At 42.7% G+C, this 15,726-nt stretch overlaps 2 protein-coding genes across 3 annotated transcripts in view; one reads left to right on the forward strand and one right to left on the reverse strand.

Moving 5' to 3' along the window:
• The first annotated feature begins 454 nt into the window (after positions 1 to 454).
• Positions 455 to 4,900, forward strand: arsa (arylsulfatase A). Its single transcript, XM_068602653.1, has 8 exons — positions 455 to 748; positions 1,322 to 1,562; positions 1,729 to 1,947; positions 2,165 to 2,334; positions 2,565 to 2,689; positions 2,971 to 3,098; positions 3,360 to 3,462; positions 3,560 to 4,900. Exons 1-8 carry the CDS (start codon positions 528 to 530, stop codon positions 3,853 to 3,855), a joined length of 1,503 nt encoding a protein of 500 aa, XP_068458754.1. The 5' UTR covers positions 455 to 527; the 3' UTR covers positions 3,856 to 4,900.
• Positions 4,253 to 15,726, reverse strand: part of mapk8ip2 (mitogen-activated protein kinase 8 interacting protein 2) — a 35,898-nt gene continuing 24,424 nt past the window's right edge. The window contains exons 3-14 of one of the 2 annotated variants that reach the window (XM_068602651.1): positions 14,579 to 14,812; positions 14,394 to 14,469; positions 13,516 to 13,719; positions 10,857 to 13,083; positions 10,455 to 10,663; positions 9,419 to 9,494; positions 8,246 to 8,418; positions 8,042 to 8,151; positions 7,788 to 7,910; positions 7,599 to 7,669; positions 7,408 to 7,506; positions 4,253 to 6,827 (exon numbers count right to left, since the gene is read on the reverse strand). In XM_068602651.1, coding sequence (XP_068458752.1) covers positions 6,755 to 6,827; positions 7,408 to 7,506; positions 7,599 to 7,669; positions 7,788 to 7,910; positions 8,042 to 8,151; positions 8,246 to 8,418; positions 9,419 to 9,494; positions 10,455 to 10,663; positions 10,857 to 13,083; positions 13,516 to 13,719; positions 14,394 to 14,469; positions 14,579 to 14,812 — 3,675 coding nt within the window. In that variant the 3' untranslated portion in view covers positions 4,253 to 6,754. The remainder of the gene's footprint in view (positions 6,828 to 7,407; positions 7,507 to 7,598; positions 7,670 to 7,787; positions 7,911 to 8,041; positions 8,152 to 8,245; positions 8,419 to 9,418; positions 9,495 to 10,454; positions 10,664 to 10,856; positions 13,084 to 13,515; positions 13,720 to 14,393; positions 14,470 to 14,578; positions 14,813 to 15,726) is intronic. The other variant, XM_068602652.1, reaches the window with a different exon arrangement.

Here is a 15,726-nt window from a genome sequence, read left to right on the forward strand (position 1 = left end):
GCAATACACCAGTTTTTACTTCATTATTGAATTTGGCGCATTATGCGATTTAATTGCGATTAATCACAGAAAAATCATGCGATTAATCTGTTAATTTTGTTCAACTTTGCCCAACCCTAATTTATAATCACATCCTCGGATACACACACATTTCTACATGAATCTATATTTATAATCACATATGAATAAATCCAAATGTCATCTGTAGACTACAAAGCGGAACTAACAGGAAGTATTTTATTCTGTAACTTCCTGTTAAAACTTTGAAGGCAGCTGAAAACTGTCCGACTTGATCGCAGTTTGCTCTCGTCTGGTTTCCAGGCGAGACGGAGCTCTAACGAGCCAATTAGTTTAGCTGAATCTTGTGAACTGATCAAAACTACATTTCCCGGCTGTGCGTGACGTCAACTGTACGCGACAGGTTCAGCATGTTCAGCACACGTGACGTTTTGTTATGTTTAGATTCCTGATTCCTCTGCATCTACGAACCGGACTGTACAGCCACTTCATCTTCACTCAGACGCAGAATGGACAACTTCCGCTTTTCCGTTTTGACAAGCTTCCTGTTTTACACTTGCTCGGCGTCAACGCCGAATTTTGTCCTTCTTTTCGCAGATGATTTAGGTTTCGGAGACTTGGGCTGTTATGGACACCCCAGCTCGCTCACTCCAAACATAGACCGCCTGGCAGCGGGAGGACTCCGGTTCACTGACTTCTACTGCACCAGTCCCGTCTGCTCCCCGTCCAGGTGCTTACACGAGGTTGAGGTGACTTGCGGTCATGTCCTCGTGAGAGGAAGAGTCAGAGAGGTCATCACCACCGGACAAGCACATTATTTTGTTTATCCAGTACAGTCCCATTGCGATTTAAAATCTATTATCCGAGTGAGTGAGTGAGTGTAGGGTTTGAACGCGGTGAGTCATGGCTATTAAGCAACAACATCTGATACAATTTAAAAAAAAATGCTCTACAGTACTTTTAAAATTCCACTATACATGCATGTGGTAAAATTCTCCACCCTGGAAAAAGTAAGCTGGCATAGAAAATCGAAATATGGAGGAACTGTTATTCTGCACTGTTTTCATCCTCATACTTAACTCCCAGTCTCTCTGGGTGTAACAACAGCTAGTTCACGGTGAAGAAAATCTCCATGTTCAAAGAAAATTGTAAATTTATCATTTGTAATTCACAGTAATACATGTCTGATATCATTTTTGCCACATATTGCCAAACTGAACTATCCAGTCCACACACTATACACTTTCCAGTCCTTCATAACTCTCTTGAATAATAGTCGTTTTTTCTTTCGATGGCTGTCCAGGGCATCGTTGTTGACGGGGCGCTATCAGACCCGCTCCGGTATCTACCCAGGAGTGTTGTACCCAGGCTCTAGAGGCGGTCTTCCTCTAAATGAGACCACCATTGCTGAAGTGTTGAAACCTGTGGGCTATGCTACTGCTGCCATGGGGAAGTGGCACTTAGGAGTTGGGGCCAATGGGATGTTTCTTCCAACCAGGCAGGGGTTTGACCAGTACCTGGGGATCCCCTACTCCCACGACATGGTCAGTGCAATTTAATTTAGTGCCAAACTAAAATTATTAAAAGGTTTGAAAAGTACTTTGTGCTGGTATTTTTTTTTAATATATCATAAACCATTTTAATATATCATAAACAATGTGAAACAATGTCTATTATAGTGTCTGTTTCTTCCTCCTCTTTCTTTCCCAGGGCCCCTGTCAGAACCTGACTTGTTTCCCTCCAGATGTTAAGTGTTTTGGATTGTGTGATGTTGGCACTGTATCTGTCCCACTAATGCACAATGAGGTCATCAAACAGCAGCCAGTCAATTTCCTTGATCTGGAAAGTGCTTACAGTGATTTTGCAACCAGTTTCATCTCTGCGTCAGTCAAGAAAAAACAACCGTTCTTCCTCTACTATCCTTCCCATGTAAGCAAAAAAGAGTTTTTGATGGTGTACCCCTTGAGGGAGCAAAATAACATTTCCAATCAGGGCAGAATCAGAGCTCTATCCTGATCTGCTAAAACAAGTTTGTTTTTTTTCAATTAAATGCTGAGTACATGTGCACATGAGTTTTTAAATCCCTGTTGATAGATCATGGTAGTGCAGCGAGACAATAAGCCCATTCTTCTCCTTCCTGCCACAGCACACACACTACCCTCAGTATGCAGGTCCAGGGGCAGCCGGGCGCTCTTTAAGGGGCCCATTTGGAGATGCTCTTTTGGAGCTTGACAACACAATAGGAAACCTTTTTACAACTCTGGAGAAGGCAGGAGTGATGAACAACACACTGGTCTTCTTCACTTCAGACAATGGGTTGGTTTCTGTTCCCAGTTTGTTTATATGTGCAGTTAATCTATGGCCTGTGTTGTATTTGTAGTTACTTTCATACTTTCTTATGCAGACTTTTTAATGGTACAGAAATGTTTTATTTGCTCTGTTTAAAGTATTATATATGTCTTTTATATTTGATGTATTGCCTTCCTATGATAATGCATTTATTGTCCATTTATTAAATGTTGCATTATTCCTGTCTCCGTGAGTAGGCCTGAACTGATGCGGATGTCCCGTGGAGGTAACTCTGGCGCTCTGAAATGTGGAAAAGGCACCACTTATGACGGGGGCATGAGAGAGCCAGCCATCGCCTTCTGGCCAGGGACCATCAGGCCAGGTCTGAATCCTCAAGGCCCTGCACCAAAACTTTAGGCTTTGGTTTATGCTGCCAAGGACAAACACAAATAAATCTGTTCTGTTTGAGTTTTCTTTATATTTATTTTAGTCACGCATGCTAAGCTTTATTGCTGCACAGTTTCAAAAGCATACCACAAGTATTTTCACTGATTTCATACATTATAGTATGAAAATAAATACTATATAACAATGAATGCAAACCCATTATGCATGGCCTTTTAGTGATTGCTGCTTGCGTATGTTATGTGTGCCCCTCCTTAGGTGTGACTCATGAGATAGCCAGCACTCTAGATATCCTCCCCACCATTGCAAGTCTGGCAGGAGCCAAACTACCCCAGGTGATGCTGGATGGGGTCGATTTGACCGAAATCCTTGTCAACCAAGCAAAGGTAGTACCATCATACCTCATACTCTAAAGAGATTGAAATAATTTGAAAACCAAGCTGGTGTATTCATGTGATTATCTCTAATGGTGCATTAACATGAAATCAGACAGAAGGTAGTCAACAGATGGACAACAGTTTGCATGGCCCGGGAAAAACAAACGACAGAAGGGCAGGACAGCAAAACAAAACACGCATGAAGATATGTGTCTGCCTGATTTCATGTGACTGTGGCGTAATCCTTTTTTAAATGTTCTTCTTTTGCAGAGTAAAAGGGAGACAATGATGTTTTACCCAACAGACCCCAGTGAGACGTATGGCCTGTTTGCTCTCAGGCTAGGGAAGTACAAGGCCCACTTCTATACACGAGGTACAGCAGGCTTCATATACACATTTAGTTGAAATGTCAAGAAGCATTATCACAAAGTGAGAGTTGAGGTATTTTTGACTACTGTTTGTGCATTCAGGTGCTACCCACAGCAGTACTACCCCGGACCAAGACTGCTCAGTATTTGCAGCCCTCAAGGCCCACAACCCTCCTCTTATTTTTGACCTGGAGGCTGACCCCTCAGAGCACTATCCTCTCCCACTGGAGGGAAAACCTGACCTCCAAGCCATATTGGAGAGGATCAAGAGAGTCAAGGAGCAGTTTGAAGCCTCCATGGTGTATGAAGAGAGCCAGATATCAAAAGGATCCGACCCAAACCTGGAGCCTTGCTGCAATCCTCAGTGTAGCCCCAAGCCTAGCTGCTGCAAGTGTTGATGGGACAAATGCCCACAAGCGCTAAAGATGTAGGACAGACTGGAGGTACCACACTGATTATTGCCTCAAGGTGTTCTGGGACAGCTGATGTTTTATTTATCTGATGTAGCATTGCATCTGAAATGCTACAGTATACATACGTGATTACTGTTGCACAGAAAAGTAACATTTCAAACATTCCTCAATGAGATGATTTTCTTCATATTTATATTGACTACATTGAGTACTAAAGTATAACAATCTACTGTTTATTTCCAGACTATTTGAAGATATGTTCATTCCTTACATCTTTTTACCTCGACATTCTTTCTGGTCATAACATTTTGAATATATGTATGGATTTGATGTGAAATGCTTTGCAATCACACAAACAATAAAGAGTAGATCTGAACAATAAAGACAACAAAAAAGATTTCGGACATCAAGCATATATTTTATTCATAAGACCAAACCCATGACAAGGCAGAGTGATTTTTTTTTGTCATTTTTTTCTTAGTTTTTCCCTGGAATTTGAATTAATTTTACAAGTCCTTGTTTTTAAAGATACAAGATAGGATATGTTTGTTCTGTCACATAATGTTTTGCTCTACGTATACAGTGAAGAATCTTCTTACAGTATTAAAGTCAAAAGTTTGGTTTAACTGTTAGTGTATGTCTGAGCGGCTATATGGGACTAAATCATCCTCAGAGGTTGTTTTTGTGTAGCTGTGTGGAACGAACAGATTTAACTTGGCGGTGATGAATTAGAAAAACATAATTAGAACCAAATAGATACAGATCAGTGATCGGTCACACTGTTGGAGCTCCAAGGTGATTACTGTAATCGGCAAGACGCAATAATAGTTTCCGGTGGCGGCTGACTCAGTCACTATTTATCTCTAACAGCAGATTGGTCAGTAGTCTGGTGGGTGTATGTCACAATAGTGATGTCACATCTCACAAACATGCCTAAAATGTGCCGCTGAAGCCTGTCTGCAGAGAGCTATGAAGTTGGCAGGAACCCAAATGCCACCTGTTTTACAGATTCTGAGTTAACATCTTCTGAAGAAACATAAGACTGAAATAAAGTTATTGCAGATCACAGATATTTATGTTTTTCTTTTCTTTCAGGGGTTTTTGTCTGGTTGTGATCTTTATTTTTTTAATTAATCTTTTTAATTAATGTACATAATCATTTCATAACATACTGAACATAAAGGACACAGCACTCTTAGATTCGCTAGTATATATACATGATCTAACTGACAGCGATACATATGTAGATAACACCCTACCTCCCGCCTGCCATACCAACAGTAAACTGAGGTGCTTCTTCTTGTGGACTATGACTGAAAGCAGCAGAACAAGATGCAAAACAGTGTCTGAAAGAGCAATGTGGATGGTCGGGGGTAGTAAAGCCTGATATTTCAGATGACTGTAGTGAATTATTAAATATAACCCCTCTCCTTCTTTCCGTATATAAGGTGCTAGACTGTAAGCTATGGTATGCTACAACAACCCCAGAGTAGGTTATTGTGTAATCTGTGAATGATACTTCAACCTTTTAACGAGACGAAGAGCATTAAATGAACCTGGGAAGATGTTGCCATCCCTTTTATCCATCATACTTAAAAAAAAAACAAGATCAAAGTCTAACCATTTACATAACTATAAAACCTCCCCTTTTAATGCTTTATTAAAGGTTTGATTACATTGTGATACCAGGACCAAGTATTAACAGGACGCTCTCCCTGTACAGTAGGCACACTGCAAAACAGCATCACTGACACGTGGCTACTGGTCATTCCCTTTCCCTCATTGAAACTGTCAAGTCAAAAGAAAATGGAGACAGGAACGTCACTGACAACTTGAGTTAAACAGTCGGAGGTGTAAGAATATGGCTTTTCAGAGGGCCTTTGCTTTCTTTGACCTGAAACTCACATCAATCATAGCAAAGCATACAGTGATCTATGATTTGCAAAATTTAACAGTTGAATAAATCCTATGAAAGTGTGAAGGTCAGCAAGCAGTGCAACTTTGATGACTCCACCAAAGTAAAATGGTTCTGTCATATCATCCCGATGTGCTGACATGTACCGCTCCTAATCCAAGCTGAATAAAATACCTGCGTGGCAAATGACATTTAAAGTTCATTACGAGTCATTACTTCAAAATCTCTTACACCTGCAGTTACTCCTGTCAGAGTGAGTCAATAATACCCACAACAAAACAAAATCCCCTCTATCAGTCTCAGCTGTGAGTGTTTCTTAATTAGTCTGGATGAAGCGCCTGTATGTCTACCTTCTATACATGTATTTACAACACACACTACGTCTTGTACGCGACACAAGGGTAAGCTCGGACCAAGGACAGTTCACTGCACTCTCTCTACTTTGCTCCAATGTCACTATCGGTAGAAATCAAATCAGCAGTTTGTCAATATTGAACAAATACATATTTACAGTTAATCAAACACCAACCTCTTGATTCTACACCATTCCCGTATTGATTGTTGAGCTGCTTGCCATTCTCATGGATATATGTATTACCTAGTGTGTCTGTGTGCAGTAACCCTACTAGCCATGCAGAGTGAAACAGCAGTAGTAGGTATATTGATTTCATTTCAAAAGAGGAACCCTTAAATAAACAGGTGCTCGGCATCTTAGTTTTATATCATAGAAAAAGATCAAAGGAACAGGCAATCAATCCATCGAGATGATGGAAATAAACAAAGAGAGAGGGATGAAGTAAATCAGTCAAATGCCTAGCATACTGTGGAAATTAAGATCCCAGTTTTAGAGGGACACAGAAGAGTATTTTGCAATGGAGAGAAGCCCCCACTGACAGCGCCCTCTGGTGGCAAACCCGATGAACATACACAAGCGGCGGAGCGAGAAGATGGTTGTCATGGCAACACTTCCTACTCCAGGTAGATGTCCTCGGTGGGGCAGGCGTACTCCAGGTGTTCCTGGTAGTACTCCTGGAAGGCTCGTCTGCGGAAAAGACGGACAGATGACTAAAGACGAACCTGCCAGCTTTTAGAAGTCCGCCACCTATCGTGATCCATCTTGTAGCACATTTTACCCTGAATCGAGACCAGTTTTTTCCTTGTTGGGTCCACAGAAAAACAGGACCTAAAGCGGATGAAACCTCTGGCCCAAGCTATGCTCTGCTGACAGAGACAGTGAACTATCTGTGTCTTCAATGATTCAAACTCAAGAAAACTCAAATCCGACAAGTCTAAGTTTCCACATACATGCACACACAGTGCAAAATAAACCTGGACCTCTGATCACTGTTGCAACTACAGATGAGAAGGATTGGTAGTAAAGATACACATTAATCCAGGACTTTGAGATCAGACTACATGAGCAAATAATCAAAGAGCACTTCAAACTTGATGTCATGCTTCAATCTGTTTTAATGTTTGTTAGCATTTCCAGTGTGTTTACAATAAAAGTGCATTGTCAATTTAAATAGTAGATATATCAAATCAAACAACTCGAAAGAAGCATACAAAAAGATGTAAAGACATTGTGGTGTGTTATTTGTTTGATGCAGAGTAATACTCACCCAACACACTCTGCTACAGGTCGCATGGACTCCTGGGACACAAACACGTGGCAAGCAAATCTGTTCAGCATCGGGTGCTTCGTGATGAAGCCAAAGTAGCTGCAAAGAGTAGAAAACAATATGAGCAAATCAGTCAGATGTTGCACTGTACGCTGCTGACACGAGGGCAGAAAACCAATGTGCTTGTTTACCAGTTGTTCCTCGGATGGCATCCACAGAAGGAAATGTTTTTCATCTGGAAGAAGTGACTACATCTGTCATACTATGAGACGCAGACCGGAAAAAAGAAAAAAGAGCTATCAATGCAACATTATTCCATATTAAAGTGAGGACTTGCAGCAATTATTTGTCAAAGTCATTTATGATTTCTCTGTCCATACCTCATCGAGGATGTCATATTCATCCTCCAGGCTCATGATCAGTTTCACTCCTTGCAAGCTAATCTCCAGCTCGCACAGAGAAGGAGGTCGCACATGTACTGTCCGTTTCCTCGACATTGCAATCTAACAGAATTTATTTGACATGTGAAAAAAAAAGAAAATCATACATTAATGGTGCATACATTATGTCACACATGTTTGGGCCTGTTTCGCAGGATAGCACATGTGCTTTTTTGTTTTTCCCTTTAACTTACCTTCTGCATGGCGGCACAGAGAATGCCGTTGCCTTGGTGATAAGGAACCTCAACAGACCCCAAAAACTGAACACTGAAAGTCTCAATCCATGCTGGGTTTCTTTTCATTCCTACAGGGAGCAATGTGGACACACACACATACAGCACATGCTATTCTTCTGACCTTCACAGAGGAAACAACAGTTGATGTGTCCCTCAACTCACCCAACAGCTCCTTAGACTGGCCTATGACCTCATGGGCATAGAAGGCAGGAAATATGCCCCTCTCCCCCGTCCGCATGTTGTAGCCTCGGTACCAGTAGTCATCCTCTTCTTCCTCGACATATAAAGGATCATCCACATCCAGCTCCAGCTCATCTGCATGTCTGGGAATGAACCTGCAGAGAGCAGCAGAGAGAAGGACTAAGGACTGGCATAGTATCACCGCTGCTGGGTATCTTATAGAGTGGAGGTAATTTGATCAGGAACCGTCTGTTTGAGTTTCAGGTTACTCCCATTGGGGAGCAGAGAGAGAAGAGGGATGAAACAGCTGACAGTGTTAAGGTGGTGGGGTGAGTGGAGGGAGACAAAGAGCTCTAAATGTGGGGATGTACTTCCTGACAGAGGACTGTCGCAAAGCAATTACAATACAACATGTACGTGTATACAAGAAAGGAGCATGTAGTTTTCCCCCGAGCTCGCACAGACACAAGCACAGACACGGGTGGAGGCTGATGTGATTATTACTGGTCATCCTGCAGCTCAGACATCTGCTCTCTTCCCTAACACAATTAGTGAAACTTAGAGAGAAATATTGTTTTGTTTATCTACTCAAGGACTTTTTTTCCCCACACATAAAATGCTAATTTGAAAATTGAAGCTGATCCTCAATACTGATTCTACCATCGATAAAAACCTTTTTTATTTCTTTGAAATCTTTACGAGCTGTGACAGCATGTGGCTGATACTGCTTATACCTTATGCGTCTGTGTGTATGTTTGTCATCAAGGTAAAATACAATCCTGGACACACCTACTGTAGCGGGAACAACTGCAGAAGCGGTCTTCAGTACTCTGCCAAGTGTTTATATGTCTGCAGACAGATTTTGTCCGCGTGATAGCGCAAAATAATGTGCAAGATGCTGTTGTGACACTTTACAGGTGTGTAGTTGGGATCAAAATGAAGGCATTTGAAAGGTAGGTGTGGTCTAAGCAAGGACCCTGAAAGTCAAGAGGTAGGATCTGGAAAAGGGGCATTTGTCTCTCCCACTTGCCTGATTTGGCAACCTGGCTGGTGGGATTCTATTGAAAATGATCTCTAGTTTATAATAAAGCTGATTGTTGCAGCAATTCACATTGCTCCCATTATTCAAAGTTAGTGTAATGGAGATTTTCTTACCTGTAGACTGCCCTGTGTGTCTGGTCCCTCTCCTCTCCACTGATGGTACAGGAGAAAAGTCCAAAAGACTCTGTGCCTACATGGTAAACAGACACCGATTACAGTTGTAATGCCTTGAAAACTACTTTTTTCAAATAGACCTGAAAGGTAAATCTCCAAAATATAATACAAATACTTTTTTTGTTTGTTTGAGGAACAAATAACCTTTATGTGAAGAAGTCTAAATGGAAGCTAATTGGATTTGTCAAAAAATAAATGCCAACTAAAATCCTTGTAAGGAGCCTTTCATTATGCTAATCAGCCTTCATTATGGACATGAATCTTGAAGCGAGAGCACTGATTGACGATGGATGTACTGGGCAGCAGAGCTCTCCCAATGGTTTTGTGTGGGCTCTGTCAAATTTGGATCACATGTTAATATATCATGCTAACAGTGATGAGTTAAACCCTAATGCCATGTATTCCTTCTGAGGATCCTGAGAAGACAATATTAGCAACAATGCTCATTGTTGGCCATTACCAAGGCAAATTATTTACAGGGGCTTAATTTAAAGAAATACTTCCACATTTTCAGTTAGATGAGAATATCAATATCACTTGGATTTGTGTAGGAAGCTAAATCTAAGAAATGGCTTAGCTGAAAGATGAAAACAGGGGAAACAGCTGGCCTAGCTCCACCCAATGGTAAAAAAAAATAAAAATAAAAAAAATCTACTGACACTTTTGAATGTGAAGATTACTTGTTAACATACAAGAGTGTACAATTGATAAGTATTGGTTTCATGTGCATTCTAAATTAAACACACAATATATAATGTATATACTATGTTAGCTTTCGGGATGCTTATGTTTGGACATCCCTCCATATTTTCAGTCTTCGTTAGCTAAGCTAACCATCCACAAATTGACCAATAAAAGAGTTGTATAGATTTTCAACTTTCCAGAAGAAAGAGAATATGTGTGTTACCAAAGTGACAAACTATTCCTTTGCAGACTATAAAGGTGCAGGGTCTGAATAGCATTGTGCACAACTTACTGGAGGAGCGGGATGTGCTGTTGACGAACACATTGAGGAACTTCTTGGAAAATGGAAGGTCAGCCTCAGGAGAGGAGTCCTCAGAAGAACTGAGAAGTTCTGGCCTCACCTCATCATCGTCTCGACAATAACTCACTTCTCCTGTCCCCAAAGGCTCCTCGTCACATAGTGTGGACAGCTCACTGTCATCACTCAGAACGGAGGTACACCTGGTAGGACAAGGTTTGATTGTTTCAAATCCCAAATTACGACATCCACAAGTACAAGTACAATATTTACGAAAATAATATTCCATTTCCTCTGCTCAGTTCAAACACACACACACACACACACACACACACACACACACTCCATTTCATAAGCAGCTTCCACACATTTTCCACACTCATTATCAGAGCATACCTTCTGAGGCTGACTAGTTCCAGCGTAGTATTCTCATCCACCACTAGCGTGTACTTCATAGAGTCATAGGCCAGTCCATCATCTTCATTCTGCTTCCTCAGAGTCCGATCTTTCTCACACAGTGGGAGGTCATGGTCAGGTAAGGGATGGTCTTGCACACTGGAATCTATAGGTGGTGAACTGTCAAGCTCTAAGTCATTACTCCGGTAGGATTGCTTCTCCAAGCCGCCCAGGAATGGGTAAGAGTCTCCGTCATCTTCCTCTTCGTCATTGTCTGTGGAGTAGGTGAGGCTGAAGCAGCGGTTAGTCTGGGCAGTCGGTATGTCCAGTGTCAGGCTGTGTTTAACCTCTGTGATACGCTCAAGAGAGGCTGAGGAACGACTCTTCGACCTGGGCTCTGTTTCTCGTCCTTCGTCCTTGTCGCTGACTACACTCTCACTGAGGCTCGGTGAGTCCAGATCCTTCCTACCCTCCAGCATCATCAAGTCATTATCAGGCTCTTCGTCCTCCTCTTGTCTCCTGGCGTTTTTAGATAGTTTGTTTGAAAAGTTCTTCTCAGAGTCTTTAGTGGTATACTTGGAGTGGAAATCTGTAGTTCCGCTCCCATTGTTTGCACAGTGCTCCAAGGTCAATGAGGTTATGGTGTCACCAGCAGGGTTGTTCATACACAGACGGGGACTTTTCACTGCTCCTTCTTTTGAAGACTCCATGCTCTTCCTCCTTTCTCCTGGCTCCATCATATCCTTTCTGGACCCCTCACCTTCCTTCTGTTTTTCCTTTGAACCCTCCAATTCTGATTTCTTCTCTTGCTCTTCATCATTGAAGCCATCTCCTTCTCCAATGTCTGAGGATGGTGAGATGGTGTCTGACACAGACACTTTCCTCTTGAAGCAGTCCTCAGGACAGCTGATTGGGTACGAGCCCTCTGAGATCATCCTGTTGACCAGGTTACTGAGCAACCACGGTGAGTCAGAGTTCTCACTCAGGTCGTCTTCACTTTCGGATTCAGAGTCTCCCTCGCTGGTTCCATCATACTCATCTGTATTGGGCATTAGCCTGGGACCCACTGGCAGGTAGAAGGAGCGTTTGAAGCTCTCCAGACTGTGGTCTGGTTCTATCTGCAGCACCATCTGTCTGGACAGGCTGTCCTCGCATCGTTGGGCTGGAGGCAGAGTCTCATCTGGGTCAGCCTGGTGCTCAGAAGACACATTCTGCAGCCCCATCAGAGCTTGGCCATCATTGTAGGACTCAGGAGGTGAGAAGGGTGAGTCAACAGGTGAAGGTGTAGCAATAGTAGGTGAGGGTAGAGGCGAAGGTGAGGGAAGAGTAGACCCTTCTTTGATTGGGTCCGGCTGGCCTAGGAGTAATGACGCTTTGAATCCCACGATGCCACTGTCCTGCTCTAACTCTGTATCCAGGTCCAGTTCCTGGTCTGATGTAGGCGAGCTTGCCTCCTCAATAGAGTTGGTAAGATGAGATGAGCGTCCACTGCTGCTGTCATCACTGGTCAGATCCAGTTCTGTCTCTGAGATAGAGGAGATCATGTTGGAGACCACGGGGCCTCCACAGGCAAACGCTGCCTCCAGCTCCCCTTCAATGTCAGAGTCAGAGCCTGGAGAGCTGAGATCTTTGTCCTGGTCTGAAGTTGTGTAACCCTGCTGGTTCATATCTGCTATCCCTGGGTCTGAGGAAGGAGAGGTTGAGTCGTTAGCTGTTGCATCCATGGCAGAAACTGCTGCATCTGAACTGTTGGAATGGCCAAGAGCATCTGAGCGGCTGGAGGACACATAGCTCGAGAAGGAGGCGGGTTCAATGGAGGGGAATTCCACATATGCCGACCGATTCTCCTTACACACCATGTCGTATGTCTCTTTACACATGAACTCCACTTCAAAATCTTTCTCCAGCTCCTCATCGGACAAGGGTGTATCTGCACCGTCGTTGGCTCCCATGGGTGCAGTGGATGACAAGCAACGGCTGGTTCCGTCTAGGTCTAAGTCGTTCTCAGGCTCCACACCTGACTCACTGGTGATCGTGTACGTGTCGGTGGCACGCCGGCTTGAGTGTTTGTGGTTGTGGTCACTGTTGAGGTCGTGGTCTACCTCTGTGTCTGAACACTGGGAGTGCTCGTCTACAGAAGGTGCTCTGGATGTTTGGATTGAAGGGTCGGCCTTTGGCTCATTGTTGTCACCAGAGCGAGGGTAGGTCTTGTGTTGACCAAATGAGCCTGTGAAGATAAAAAGGTGTGAAGAAACAAGAAAGGCCATGAGAGAAGGAAAATACAGGATGACATAGAGAATTATGGCGCAGATCATGTAGAGAATAAAAATAAGTCAAAGGGGACAGCTCATAAGCGTTGTGGAGGCCATTTGGACAATTGAAGAAAGAAGATTTTAAAAGCTGCCAACAGTTAAGAACAACAGTTGAGAAAGAGGAAATTTGGAATAAGCAAGTCCAGCAAACTCTTCATTTAGAAACCCAATAATTTGATTGCAAAAAAAGCAGACTAGTGTGAATGGCTTTGTAAGAATCAACAAGACAGTGTTTGGCTGAACATACACTGAACAAGAATAATTCACTTAATTTAAGATATTGGCACTACACGATACTGATGATAATGGAATGATCTCTAAGCTTGCCAGGCTGGCCTTTTTGTTACCGTATTCTGGCCTCTCCCGCCTGTTGCCCTCCATGTCGCAGAGGAGGGGCCTGTGAGGGGATTGGGGGTTCCCGCCCTCCCCTGCTTGTTTTGGTGGAATACCTTTGCTGTTAGACCCTGGTGCCTGGGAAACTGGAGAGGCCGGGCACTGGCCTGTCACATGGCTACCATCCTCCAGACACGAGTGGGTTGGAGACAGACGACCTGCAGGTGGAGAAGATATTCATTTTCAATGTTATACCTTTGTAAAATAAATTCACCAAAATGCCAATTGGCAGGTCGCTCCTTGCTTGGTAGCCTCCGTCATCAGTGTATAAATGGATGCAAATGAGTGAATGACATGAAAAGGTCACGTTTTATTGTTTTCAACGGTGTGTTTAGAAGCAGCTAACAGAACTACCAGAACATACACAAATGAGGGCATCGCCAAGACTCGGCTATTGCCGAAGACACGGTTATTCAGTGCAGAGCATCAACATCAAGCTTACCCACATGTTGTCTAAAAAGTAGACTTGAAGCACAAATAAATATTTCAAGTCACGGTCATGCCCCTGAGACGGAGCTGATACGTGATTAAAATGAGAGCATAGCTGTTGAGTGAGACGTGCGAGTGAGAGACAACTTTAGGTTGTATTAATTAATTCAAACATTACAACAGTGTTTTTTTGCAGACAGTTGAGTGCACCTTTCTAGTTTTTTCCATTCTAATTGCATCTCTTGAGCCAATCTATTTAAAGTCAAAGCAACGATAACTCTTCCAAAGATGTCAGTCAAAATAAGCTGCATCTTTTGTAAATATCATGTGGTGGTACACTAATAAATGAATAAAAATAAAAAGAATTGTCCTTTTCTATAGAGATAATTGATTGTGTATTTACCCTGTGAGGTCTTGCGTAAAGAGTCCTGCCAGCTTCCTTTCTTTGGGGACAGACTGCTGTTATTGTTAAGTGAATCCTAATGAGAAGAGAGAGAAAGAGATATTCATAGTTTTACAGTGCAAAAACTAAGAATTACACATAGTCTGTGTTTCATGTGTTTAGGACAGCAGCTTCAAGCTGCTTACCTGTGACACAGCAGTGGTGAGGTTTAGTGTGGTGGGTCTGCTCTTCAGTGTGCTAAGAGTAGGGGAGAGAGGAGGCGATGCAGAGGGTGATGGGGGTGCATCAGGGTCAACCTCTTCATCTTCTTCCTCATCATCATCGTCATCCTCGTCATCAATCATCTCAAACTCCTGGAAGTCATCTTGGAAGGAGCATATTGGGTGGTGCATGTCACTCTTCTCCAGAATGAGGGAGTCCTGATGCCGGAAGAGAGAGGGAGAGAATTGTAATGGTGTACTGAGGTTAAATTAAAGGAGGCATTATGCTTTTCAACCTTCAGCCTATTTCAAAATAATAAAAGCATCTCTTGCCCTGACGACAGAGGGGAAACTATTATGTAGGGAGCCAACAAAGGGAAAAAGCTGCTACCTTCTACCCACTGCATATTACTTCCATTTTCATTTAAAAGCTTTGCCAAGAACATCCCTGTCTGAAAGATGAATAGAACAAGGAGAGCACAGATGGAGAGCACATAACACAATGTTCTTGATTACAGTTCATTTGTAAAACACAGGCACACACATAAAAGCACAGTAGTTTACAAGACTGAGAGTTCACATAAACAGCCATGCAGCCTCAGTTGTTTTGTGTGTGTGTGTGTGTGTGTGTGTGTGTGTGTGTGTGTGTGTGTGTGTGCGTGTGCGTGCGCACCGCTGAATACATGTATGTGAGTACATAGGATAGAGAAGTTAAGTGCAGGCTTCAGCATCAGAGACATTACCACCTCCCTGTGAAAAGATAAAGGTGAAAAGGTTGAACCAAAGGTTGAAGAAGGGATCAATCAGAGATCTCTCAAGTTTCAGCTTGTTTACTGTAAAGCAGCGCACTGAAGGATTTCTGAGGTTTAACAGACTACACCTCCAAGAGTGTTTTATGTTGCACTGTATTTGTGTAGCTTTAATGTTTGCCAGATACAAGTTGTATTGATGGTGCAAAGACCACAAAATAGCTTATTGACACACATCTGATACTGGCTGCCTACACTAAGGAGGCAAAAGTGGTAAAATAACAGTTACAGCAGTTTTGGAACTGTGTAATCTCTCTCTAATCACTTACATTCAACATTACAGAGCAGACAAAAACCCAACCTTACATTCTGTTGATGAACAAA

This window comes from Clinocottus analis, unplaced genomic scaffold (assembly GCF_023055335.1).
Source record: "Clinocottus analis isolate CAN_PGR_092001 unplaced genomic scaffold, fCliAna1.0.p SCAF_6, whole genome shotgun sequence".
Taxonomy (NCBI): domain Eukaryota; kingdom Metazoa; phylum Chordata; class Actinopteri; order Perciformes; family Cottidae; genus Clinocottus; species Clinocottus analis.